Source organism: Sesamum indicum, linkage group LG16 (assembly GCF_000512975.1).
Source record: "Sesamum indicum cultivar Zhongzhi No. 13 linkage group LG16, S_indicum_v1.0, whole genome shotgun sequence".
NCBI classification, from domain to species: domain Eukaryota; kingdom Viridiplantae; phylum Streptophyta; class Magnoliopsida; order Lamiales; family Pedaliaceae; genus Sesamum; species Sesamum indicum.
The window spans coordinates 320,493-333,113 of record NC_026160.1 but is presented as its reverse complement, the minus strand read 5'-3'; the positions used below and the strand labels follow the sequence as shown (position 1 = coordinate 333,113).

At 31.3% G+C, this 12,621-nt stretch overlaps 2 protein-coding genes across 2 annotated transcripts in view; one reads left to right on the top strand and one right to left on the bottom strand.

Annotated features, from left to right (window-relative positions):
- LOC105178460 (acyl-coenzyme A oxidase 3, peroxisomal) overlaps positions 1 to 3,952 on the bottom strand; it is a 4,865-nt gene extending 913 nt beyond the window's left edge. The window contains exons 1-11 of the mRNA XM_011101927.2: positions 3,423 to 3,952; positions 2,822 to 2,939; positions 2,602 to 2,709; positions 2,312 to 2,484; positions 2,121 to 2,220; positions 1,724 to 1,798; positions 1,453 to 1,583; positions 656 to 791; positions 459 to 578; positions 126 to 272; positions 1 to 39 (exon numbers count right to left, since the gene is read on the bottom strand). The exon at positions 1 to 39 is cut by the window's left edge and continues 63 nt beyond it. Coding sequence (XP_011100229.1) covers positions 1 to 39; positions 126 to 272; positions 459 to 578; positions 656 to 791; positions 1,453 to 1,583; positions 1,724 to 1,798; positions 2,121 to 2,220; positions 2,312 to 2,484; positions 2,602 to 2,709; positions 2,822 to 2,939; positions 3,423 to 3,898 — 1,623 coding nt within the window. The 5' untranslated portion in view covers positions 3,899 to 3,952. The remainder of the gene's footprint in view (positions 40 to 125; positions 273 to 458; positions 579 to 655; positions 792 to 1,452; positions 1,584 to 1,723; positions 1,799 to 2,120; positions 2,221 to 2,311; positions 2,485 to 2,601; positions 2,710 to 2,821; positions 2,940 to 3,422) is intronic.
- Positions 10,568 to 12,621, top strand: LOC105178459 (trans-resveratrol di-O-methyltransferase-like). The gene is made up of 3 exons (XM_011101926.2): positions 10,568 to 11,076; positions 11,124 to 11,500; positions 12,209 to 12,621. Exons 1-3 carry the CDS (start codon positions 10,650 to 10,652, stop codon positions 12,506 to 12,508), a joined length of 1,104 nt encoding a protein of 367 aa, XP_011100228.1. The 5' UTR covers positions 10,568 to 10,649; the 3' UTR covers positions 12,509 to 12,621.

Below are 12,621 nucleotides of genomic sequence, written 5' to 3'. Positions count from 1 at the left end.
GTAGATCAGATCTCTTTCTCTCAGGCAGAAGATATCGTTCTGTAATAGATGAACAGTTAAAAACTCCAAGCGCTTCAAAAATAGCTTCTCTAGGATAGTAAACTAAAGAGAAGCTTTCTCTAAACCTGAAATTGAGCGCTCCTGGCAGTGGAAACTGTGAGCTGTGAAGGTATAATAGGGCAGGATTTGTTCATATGTTCGAGTCCCAATTCTTTGAATGGTTTGTTTTTCCTTTTCGCCGCTGCATACTCTGCTAGCAGTGCCTTGCTAACCTGCAACGAATACACTTCATAAATTCCAGTCCTCACAACAAATATCTGAAAGTTCCACGTTTTCAATCATTCAGTGATCCAATCTCTGTGATTCGATAACTATATCTATTTCAGTTTATACAGGAAGCACTCAAAGGGTCTGCTGAATGAATATTTTAATGAAAGTACTAATCTAATCAACAATACCTGTTGCATAAGAACATTGTTGTCACCCTCAAAAGTAGATTGCACATCAAATTCACCTTTCAGCTGACCAATACGATTCTCGGTTTTCAATCCTTGTCCACCGCATGCCTCACGACATTCCTAGACAATATACCACTGGTGTAAGAAAGCGAGCTTGTCAATAAATAAAAAAACTCGACTGTGTTCCTATTAACCACCTGAAGAGTTCGCATGTTATGCCACGTAAGAATAGCCTTGAATGCACTGGAAACAACATGGATTGTTTTGATTAATTGAGGCGTCCTCTTAACATATAGTTGTTTCAAGTAGTTACCAGCAAAGCTCATAGCATATCTGCAGCACCAAAGAAGAGCAACTAGTTAGAAAGCAAATAACAGTTCAGAAAACTAACAAATGTAAACAATATGCTGCTCAGTTACTTAACGTCGACCGACAGATGATAAATGTAAGTGTCACACAAAGGCAAATAGTAAAATACTAGACTGAATTTAAAGACAAGTGCATGGAGTCAGCATGAGAGATAGTTGCTCATCTACCTTCATTATGAGTAATATCAAAGAAATGGGTTGAAATCAAGCAAACCCTCTCCTTTTCTGCTAGCGCAAGTGAATATCAACTCTTGAGATGAAAGCAACTCAAATATGATAATAGTATTTGAGATAATATCACTACAAAATTAAATAAATGTAACTGATGCAAGAACAAAAATTTGCTCAAACAACCAACGACTTCACCGCTGACAGATGACAGAAATAGGAATGATGGAAAATAGCTGAGCTACTCAATTTCATTCTGCTAGTACAATTACTCGCACAAAAATTTGCAAACTGACAAGGAGAGCACCACATACACAGAGACCAAAAGAAAGAGATACACAAAGATGAGAGTTTGCATAATAAAATGACAACTTTCTATTCAGATGATTGAATTAGGAACTAATACACAAACACCATAAAAATGCCAGCCAGCAAAAGCCACTCAATGGAACACTCACGTCTTTGCAAGAAGAGGGAGAAGGCGCCGCTGATGACTAGGGTAATCGAGCAAGAGAACTTCAGGGGTGTTTGGTGAAATTGAAAATGCTCTCCTCGACAATGAATATCTTATAGCAATAGCTAAACTAATCTGTTGAAAGAAAGCCAAGACATCACATCACTAAAGAGATGAGGTGGAGACAGATACTAAATTTATTTTCTCCAGTTATTACTAGAGATGGAAAGGATTTTACAAATGATAGGAAGCCAATGTACTCCTTTTGTACTGACCTTTGCTGAGTAAATGGCACTGACTGCAATGGTGACACGCCCAGATGTCAAAGGGGCCATGAATGCACCAAATCTCTGAAATAAAATGATGCATGTCAATTCCACTTTTATTGTTTCATAAGAAAAAAAAAGCAATAGACAGATCATATCATAAATGCCACCAACAGTTTTCTTACACAAATTGGTCATAATTTTATTTCGATCATCATAGAAACTTATCCAAAGGCGCATAATTTCAGTGGGGAAAATTCATCTACGCTCTATCTAGGAAAATATTTTTCAGTTTAAGGATCTACTAAAGCATACTCAAACTTTCTTATGCGCAACTCATTCAATGAGTCCTCACTGATCAAACATGACCTTTTGCTGAGATCAGTATGATGAATAGGAGCCAAACCTGGTCCGGGTCGTTTATCGCACTCAGATATTTTCCATCTGGAGAAACATCAGCGACTGAATTCAATAAATTTTCCCTAGGGATGCGAACATTGTCAAACCTGGAACATAGTGCCACAGGTTTCAGACTAAAACAACTAAGATAATAAAAATTACAAACTTCTCTAATAAAATTCAGAAGGGGCCTTTTACCATATTCGACCATTGTCAACACCATTCAAACCAATCTTATGACCACAATCAGAGATCCGAATATTCGGAGAGACATTTCCATCTTCATCTCTTATCTGGGTGATAAAAGCATGGACACCTTCATTCTTTCCATCAATATTGAGCTGTGAAAAGACTACTGTGTGTGTCGCATGCTGTAAACCACACACAGAAAGTTATTGTTAGAAATTGTCACTGCTTGAGACTGATTAAGAGGAGAAAAATTAGAAGTTTCAAGCAATCACAAAACCAAGTTTGACGGAAGTCATTACATTAGCTGCACCACCTATCCAGTACTTTTGAGCTGATTCACATGGAGTGTTGATGACAAACTCTCCAGTTTTAGAATCGTAAGTAGTTATTGTTTCAATTCCTCGAACCTGAAAATATTGAATAGAAATGCCTTAAATAAGATTTAGAAACAGAAGACAATACTAATCAGTAGGCTATATGCTGTACAAATAAGCAACCGAACAACCACTCTGCTCATACATTACTTCCATGCCCCAACTCTGTCATTGAAAAGCAGCCTTTGACCAGGTAATTTTCCGTGGCGCTCAGCCACCTATCATGATGACGCTTTGTGCCAAAAAACTGGACAGCACCACCCCTGAACCATCAAGAATGAAAGAAGCTCAATGTACATTTCTCAACTAAATTAAGGGACAGGAGACAGCATATCCAGCAGATCAACATAAAGAGCCAGACAAAAAGATACATACTTTGGAATGAAAAAAGAACCATAAGATGCTCCAATCAAAATATACAAACATCAGAAAGTTAATAAGGAGGTATAGTTCTTCAACCAAGCCAATCTTGATAGGCCTGTATATTCTCATTCTGTAAATTTACCACTGCTGAAATAAAGACACTATAATGGGTCACAAACAACCCGAATCTGCCAAATTTCACAAACGCATCAACATCAAATAACTTTTGACATGTCCAACACAATTTGTATCAGCAAGCAGCTTGGCCTACAAAATTCTACAATATCCCAAACAGGATAAAATAAAACTAACCCCAACAAACACCAAAGTGGACTAAATAAACCAGCAAAGAGAACAAACAAAATAAGAGTAGAAAACAGTACCACAAGAAGAAGTGAACACCAATCTTGATAGCAAGAGAGTGATCAAAAATCTCAATAACCTCCAAAAGAGCCAGCTTTCTCATCTCAGCTTCAAACCCTTTACGCGTGAGCCAACCCTCGAACACCCCATGATCCAACAAATACTGAATTCTTTTCATGGTGATCTCCCTCTGCTGCTCCATCGACTGGTTATAATCCGGCACCACAAAAATTTTTCCGCCCCTGAGCTTGGGATTGAAAAGCCTGCTCTGGATCATGAGGTTGAAAAGCCAGTCCCTGTCCTCCAAGTTGTGGCCATCCATCAGTTTTCGCATCGAATTCACGTCGAATGATGAGGGCTGCTCGGAAACCTCCGGAGGCGTGTAGCTGAGGCATGGCGAAGATGAAATGGCGGTGGCCGTGGCAGTGGCGGCAACCCGGTGGTTGTCTTGGAGATGTCTAGTTAAGACTTGGGTTCTGAAATTAACCTTCTCCATACTTTCTGGTGGAGTTATGATTAAGATTGAAATGCGGAAGATGGAAGAAATAAGGAAGACTTTAACGCTTTTATAACGCGTTCATCAGCTTCTACCTCCTAATTTTTTTTTTTTTTTTTTTTAGTATTTGGAATATCAGCGACTTTACTTCTATTATAATAATTTTAATTTAATTTTATATATTTAAAATTAATATTAAATTTAAATAATTTAGCGATAATTAAATTTACACTTTCATATATTTAATATTTTAAAAAAAAATTATATTTTACTTGCTATATTATCTAATTATATTATTTTGTTCATATATTATTATTTGATTAAACATATTCTTTTTGTAATATTTTTAGAAATAAGTATAACATATGCTAATAGAAATAGAATTTGTTGTTTGTTTTGGAAAAATAATTATTATTGACAAAAAATAAAGTGAAATGATAAGTAAAAAATAATTTTTTTTAACGCATATGGATAAAATAGTCTTTAATCAATTAAATTTATTTTTGAATTGATTTTTCTCTGACAATATTCAATTTAATTTTTATTTATTTTTCACTGTTTTTACAAACACAATCCACTTGTAATTCAGCTATAATTTTCAATTTTTTTTTTGTTACAAAAATCACTTTTATAAAAATAGAAAATTTTGCAAAACACTCCCCAATTGCTCCAACGTCAAAGTCAACTCTTTCCTTGGACAAATCTGAATGTCAATTTGATACGTTTCAAATCCAAATAGTATGTCTGCATAAATTCTTGGATTTCTCCCATACGGAACTTGTTTGGTTCCATATATAAAGAGAGAATAAATTATGATTATTTTCTTAAAATTATAAATATTTTAGTAATTTTTTCCTTGTGACGGCTGCTCATAGGAGATATCTATTAGTATATTTGTAATTATAGAGGGATATTTGTAATTTTTCAGATAACGAGAAATATTTATAATTAAAACAAATTTTAGGAGAGCTCATTGTAATTTAACTTGTAAGAAAACTTGAAGCAAAATGAAAGTATAGATATATATATTTAATTAGGATGAACAAATGATATTTTAATCTAGTTGGTAATTGTGTAGAGAAAAAACGATCGGGTAAATCGTATACCTGATATTTATTAAAAATAATAAAATATAAGAATATTAAAATTATTAGGAAAAAGAGAAATATTTATTGTTACTAGTAAAATTGTAAAGTAAGAAAGAAACTATATATAAATAGTTGATCTACTTATTAAATTATTAATATTATTTATGGGATTATTTTATCTATTAATTTAAATAATTGTAATGTTATATTATTTTTAACATTAATAAGTTGATATTAAATTTTTGTATAATACTTTAAAAAAGATAAACTACCATTTAAAATTATAAAGTTATGAAAATAAAAACAATTTTTAAATTTTCTTTGTTGCCCCTATTCTTTTTCATATTTAAATTACAAAAAAGAAGTAGTGCGGGCATTGAATTTTGGGTACGCAAACTCATTAAAGTTGTGTTAGGTATCGAAATATAGTACCTAACAAAATTATTGAACCCGAAATATCCGACCAAACAATTTATTAGTGTGTTTTGGTCAAATGAAAATTGGAAAAATACGTATATGTATATCTATATCGAATATTTTATTATAAGTATATAGTACAAAGGGTAAAATACGTTTTGATTTTTTGAACTATTTGTCATGTAATATTTATCTTCTCAACTAACAAATATAATATTACCCCCTACAATTAAATTTTTAGATAATATTGTCCTTATTCTATATATATATATATATTTAGTTCAAAGAATTTAGGTTTTTTTAGCAATTTTGCATTATAAATTTAATTAAAATTTTCTTAATTGAAAAATATCTTGTATTTTATAGTAAAGTAAAATATAATTAATGAGTTGAATAGTTCGAATTTTATTTTTTTTATAGACTCAAAGTTAAGTAATGAATGAGTATAATAAATACACAAAAAGACTTTCATGAGAACATTTTATTAATTTGATAATAAAATTAAATTATTAACTATTTATTCTTTTAGATAAAAATGAGTTATCACATATCGATTTTTTCAACATATTTTCTTTAAAAAAATATGATAAAATATATTTCTTTATTTTTTTAAAATAAATTTAGTTTTTGGTTAAGCATATATATTTGTCTATTTCTTTTAAAAAGCATATATGAGCTGTTGGTTATACAATATTTGTTGTGTGTCTACTATACATATATATATATATATATTAATTTATACTCTACTTTTAGAATGGAAAATATGCAATTTATCTTTTGCGATATGAGAAATAAGTAAAAAATTCTTGTGAACAAAATAGTAAATTATTCCTTATTTTTTAAAAAATCAAGCAATTTATCCCTTCTTCCCCCATCTAAACTATTGATAGAGGGGTAATTTGCTTCATTTTTAAAACATAAGGGGTAATGCACTATTTTATTTTTTTTTACAGGGGTAATTTACTAACTTTGAAAAATTACATATAGTACCACTAATGTTTGCATCTATATAACAAATATATTCTTCAATTAGTTAAATTGATACTCACATAAAAAACTGAATGAAATTTGATAGATACATTCAATTGACTTATTACCGACTTATTGTAGGTCAAACAAATTTTTTCTGACTAAACTACTCTTATATCGGTGAAGATATGCCTCCACACATGCATTAATAAGTAAAATGTATAAGAATAATTTGATAATAAAAAAATTTATTTGACCTTCAATAAATCAGTAATAAGTCAATCGAAAATACATATGAATTTTTATTCGATTTTTTGATAATTCAATGAATTTGTACTAATAGAGGAACTTATTTATTATAAGAAAATAATTTAACAATATTAAATATAATTTTTTAAATAAAAAAATATATATAATTACATTAAATTTTAAAGGAGAAGATTATAATGATATCTTTTAATTTTGTAATTGCATAGTTGCAATTATTATATAATAGTAAGAGAGAGAGATGGGAATGGGGATGCGTGCAGTCCCATCCTGTGTTTCAGGATGATGTTATCCCCTCCCAACTTCTTGTGCAAATTGCTCTGCACTCCAACTCTAACTTCACTTGTTGCATTGGGACTTGTGAATTTTGTTTTGAAAATTATTAGTTGAAACCAAAATGCTAAAAATATCACACATAATCGTGGGGGGTGGGAGCAGGGGAGGGGCTTCTTACTCTCACATTTTGATCCTAGCTAGGTTTTCATTGTGATAGTTTTTAAATATTTTCCTATTTGAAAATTAGTAAATAATATGCTGAATATATATTTGTATTTTTATAAAACTACAATTTAGTATAACTTAATTATTTTCAGGGATTATTACATGCTCAAAGATTTTGTATAATTATATGTAGATCTCATGTGGTTTGAAAAATTATATATAGCACTTTTGAGATTTGCTTCTATCTAACAAAAAATAGATTTATTTGTTAAGCAATTAGTTATTAATAAATCAATTGAGTATAAATATAGGATTTTTTTTTATTTTTTTTGTTAATATCAACAAATTCAGTAAATTTTGACTAACAGATGGACTTATTTGTTAGAGGAAAATAAACTTCAGGGGTATCAGATGTAATTTTTCAAACCAAAGAGAGTCTACGTTACACTAAACCTCAGAGTTCGATGGGTATCTTGTATTGTATATTGTATGGCATTGACTGATAATGATGATGGTCGACAAAAATATTGAATGACGTACTCCAACTTTTGGTTGATTTCAATTGCATGGAATTTCTCCTAATGCACGCGTGTGTGTCTATATATATATATATATATATATAAGCTAATAAATAGTTATACTTATTGAGTAGAACTCTCATTTCTTATCCTATATTTTTTCAGGAGATATACCACATAGTGAGTAGGCGATCATTAATATTAATAGGTGGGTTATCAATATTTTTTCATTAGCGATATATTGAGTTGGGAGTTCTAGCTACATAATTACACATAAATTATATTTTTAGTGGATTTATATTTAAAATTTTGTAATAACTTAAAAACTTCACTTTCTCCTTTCATTATATTCATAAATGCTTAGTTAAGAATTAAATGTAAACTTTTCATGAGATATGTCATTCCGTGAGGTTTATACAATGTATCAACGATAATAGGAATAATCTTATTGGGTTAAGTATATATTGGTTTCATATGAGATGGATTATAATTAAGACGGGGAGTGCAACATAATAAGTTCAGTATCAAGTGAAAAATAATGACTTCAGGTTGAAAAGGAAAAAAGGTTTTTGGTTCATTAACTTGGCACTCTTTCAATTTCCACTTTCGGGCAATTGAATGAAAATTGATGATGTGTCAGTTAATTGCTAATTTGTCCGATAAAATGGGTCATGTCATTGTCTGACGTGGCTAATAAGTACACTGAATATCTTACATGGCATCATTGCATATAAATATATACATAATTATAAAATAAAATTATTTATATAATTAGTATTTAAAAAAAATGGCGGCAACTCGCCGTCGGTCAGTTGTGCGCTGGGTGTAGGCGAGTCGCGCAGTACGTCGACCCCTTCTGTGGTGGGTGCGAGCGAGGGCGGCAGGGCGAGTTCAGGTGGTGGTGATTATTTTTTATTTAAATTTATATTATATAAAATAATAAATTTTTTTCATATATTATTATTTATAAAGTAATAATTTTTAGTTTTATAATTTATGTATTGTATGGTATAAAATAAGATTTTTATTCTTTATAATCTATAAGTATATATAAAATAAGTATTTATAATTATCTATAATTTTATTTATTTTTTATAAATTAATTTTTTATTTATTTTAATCTAATTTATAATTAAATAAAATAATTATTTATTATATAATTTTATGTATTTTTTATCTATATAATCTATAATTATTTATAAACTAATAATTATTTTTAAAATATATAAGTATTTATAAAATGACTATTTATAATTATCTATAATTTTATGGGTTTATCTTTTTTTTTGTGGATAATATATATTTTTTGAAGCTGATATATTGAGTTGTATATTTCATTCTAATTTATAATATATTTTAGAGTGTGTAAGATTATTTATTATATGCATATGCATAGTTTACATGTCGCAGAAGCTAGTATAAAATATAAATTCAAAACTTGTTTTTATGCAATATCCATTTCAAATGCTAGGTTATTCTTTATATTAAGTTCAATATATTCTGTTTGAAATGTTATGGAAACTAAAGTAGACATGAGGTTGCCCCACAAGCTCGGCGTGGGCCGACCGTTAGGGCGAATATCTGAGTCTTAGGATATATCTTTTTGAAGTAAAAATATTAGAATTTACCGTTTCAATTGAAGTTTTATGACCGAATTTAATTATGGTATTTACTGTTGCTGGTTGAGAGGCAGCGAAGGCAAAAGCGAAAGACTGATTAGCTCCAGTGAGGTGCCCTCATCCCTTCCTTATTCATATCTATCTATTCTTTCTTGCTATTTCCTAGTCGATCTAGGGTTATAAGCCACCAGCTAAAAGAAGACGATTCTAGAGGAAAGAGCAGATCCATCAAGAGACCATGGGGAGCAAGCAAGAGCTATTCAATCAAGACTTCTTCAATACTAGCAGCTATCATATCGCAAGCGTCGAATTCCTTTCGATACATAGGTATAAGGAAAGACAATTTGGACAAATAGGTTTTCTTCCTATTCTGTAAAAGGCTCCCTCCTCCTCACTTCAAAAATAGACCAACATAACACCAATAATCTTCTCTCTAATCTTAAGATTTATGACTGTTTTTGAGGTGTTTTTCAGTATAGTGCAATACCGATAGAATTGAAACGTTTTATTCTAGAAGAAGTTGCATAGTACCCAGTGCACTTAAGACGGGACGTATAACTTTTTCACGGCAAGCAAAACTATTATGCAATTCGGTTAGTTTGCAGTTTTGGCCCGTGAGTAGTTACGATACAATTCTCTCTGTAAGTTCTCGGTTTAGTATTTTTGTAAAAACAATATATCTAACTGATTTACTGTTTATTTGTTTCAACGTGTTTGTTTGTGATTTTAGTTTCAAAAACTATCATTATATCTAATTGTTATTTCAAAAAAGTAAATCGATATTAATGGGCATGAACCCAAATACTAGAATTTTTTTTATTATGTTATCTTCATACTGTTTTCAATTTCATACTGTATATTTGTATTGTTAGCATATAATTTCGAAGTATACATATTTATATTATTGGTTTCAAATTTTATTAATTTTTTATGAAAGAAAAAAAAAGTACTTTTATGCTTTTTTTAAGTATTTTACTTCGAGAAACTTTATTTATGGATCATTTAGGGGAATTTATATCACAGGATAATAGAACAATATATATCTTTTGCATATTGTATTTTAATAAGTGATTAAGAATATATATATATATATATATATATATATATAATTCGAAACTTATAAAGATGTTGATCCCAAAAAATTACCCCCATCTTACCGTGATTTAACTAAAAAATAAATAAATTATGAAATACCCACGGACGCGCTTCATGTTTTCCATCACAATTGTGTTTTCATGTATTTTCTATTATATATGACATATTGGTTAAGTGTGTACATCACAACAGTATCCTTCACACGTTTATGATAAAACAAAAATCAGAACAAATCATTTTACCAGAGCGAGATAACATATATGTGCCCTTCAGCTATAAATAGAAAACCTCCGATCAAACTGATCACCATAAAGAACAATCTCATTTTCCAAAAGCCATGGCTCTATCTAGTAATGGAATACAGTCCACTCAAGAGCTTCTTGACGCTCAATCTCATGTTTGGAACCATCTTTTCAACTTCATAAACTCCATGTCTCTGAAATGCGTAATTCAACTTGGCATCCCCGACATCATCCTCAAACACGGCAAACCCATGACGCTTTCAGAATTAACCCATTCCCTCCACCTCAACGAAGCCAAATCCCCCAGTCTTGAACGTCTAATGCGTATTATGATCCATTCCAAGTTCTTTATCAATGTCAAAATCTCTCACGTAGAGGAGACTGAAGGGTATTGGCTCACACCAGCTTCTCATCTCCTCTTGAGAGACGAGCCCTTGAGCGTGAGGCCTTTTGCACTCAGCATGCTAGACCCGATCCTGACAGATCCATGGCATCATGTGAGCGAGTGGTTTAAAACTGATGGTGATCTGACGCCATTTCTGACCACTCATGGCCGGACACTATGGGAGTGAGCGAGTGGTTTAAAACTGATGGTGATCTGACGCCATTTCTGACCACTCATGGCCGGACACTATGGGAGTATGCTGGGCAAGATCCGAGGCTGAATGGGTTGTTCAATGAGGGAATGGCCAGCGATTCAAAGCTGGTTGCTACTGTGATTACTAAAGACTGTAGAAATGTTTTTGAGGGTTTGAAATCGATGGTGGATGTTGGTGGTGGCACAGGAACTGTGGCCAAGGCTGTTGCCGATGCTTTCACCGGGTTGAACTGCGTTGTGCTTGACCTTCCGCATGTAGTTGCTGGATGTGAAGGGACTGCGAACTTGGTTTTTGTTGCAGGTGACATGTTTGAGTACATTCCTCCTGCTGATGCAGTGTTTATGAAGGTGATCGATTATGATTTTCAAATTAAGTATTAAAGATAATATTAGTAATAAAACATTCATCGAGAATTTTAAGTTGTCATTAAAGATATATATTAAGTGATAATAATTTTAATATGTGCCTATTAGTAAACAATATTTAAAATTGTCCCTAGAAATAATTATTAGTATATATAGTTGTAATTAACATTAATTAGTGATAATAAATATAACTTTATTATGATTATAAATTTCTCACTAATTATTTATAGTGTCAACTACATAACTCTTGATGTTCCTATGTTCAGCTTGGTTGTGTTTACATTATGAATATGGGGTATGCTCTCCAAATGGAAGAAATATGCCTAGATTTCCTTCTAACGTTGAGTTTGTACGTATTTAGGTTCGGATCGGATTGGGGCTAGGCACGTCCCTTAAAGGAATACTAGTGTAATGTAGTTCAAAAGATGTTTGTGTAAGCTTTTGTCTCTAAATAGAGGGTTCAATTCTAATTACAACTACAACATCAAGTACTTTCACAAAAAATAGGGGGTGTTGGTACATTTGAAGCTAATATCATGGATATCAATGTAATTTACTCTTAAAATTATTGTCACTTAATATATATATGACGATAATTTTAACATCGTGATTAATAATTTATTAAAAATATCGTCTCTTATTATAGTGTATGTTAATTTGCTAACCTGTTATAATTAATATTGCAAGCAGTGGATATTGCACGATTGGCCAGACGAGAAGTGTCTTAAAATACTGGAGAAATGCAAACAAGCAATCTCCGATAAAGACAAAGAAGGAAAGGTGATTATAGTAGACATGGTTGTGGATTTCCAGAAGGAGCATAAGGCAATAGAAACTCAGCTCTTCTTTGATATGTTGATAATGAATTTAGCCTCTGGAAGACAGAGAACTGAGAAAGATTGGGCAGAGCTGTTTTCTGCTGCCGGCTTCACGAGCTACAAGATTACTCCTGTATTAGGATTGCGTTCTCTCATTGAGCTTTTTCCATAATTCCTAAATTAGGGCCTCCCTTTTAATTCATAGGTGACCTATGAAATGAATAAGGGAAAAGTATTATTTTAGTTCGCTAAGTATACCTAATTTTAATTTTTGTCCGATAATTA

Coding starts and splice junctions, on each gene's coding strand:
- LOC105178459 (XM_011101926.2), top strand. CDS start 10,650: ATGGCTCTATCTAGTAATGGAATACAGTCCACTCAAGAGCTTCTTGAC. Junction 11,077..11,123: donor CGAGTGGTTTAAAACTGATG/GTGATCTGACGC, acceptor ACACTATGGGAG/TGAGCGAGTGGTTTAAAACT. Junction 11,501..12,208: donor CTGATGCAGTGTTTATGAAG/GTGATCGATTAT, acceptor TATTGCAAGCAG/TGGATATTGCACGATTGGCC.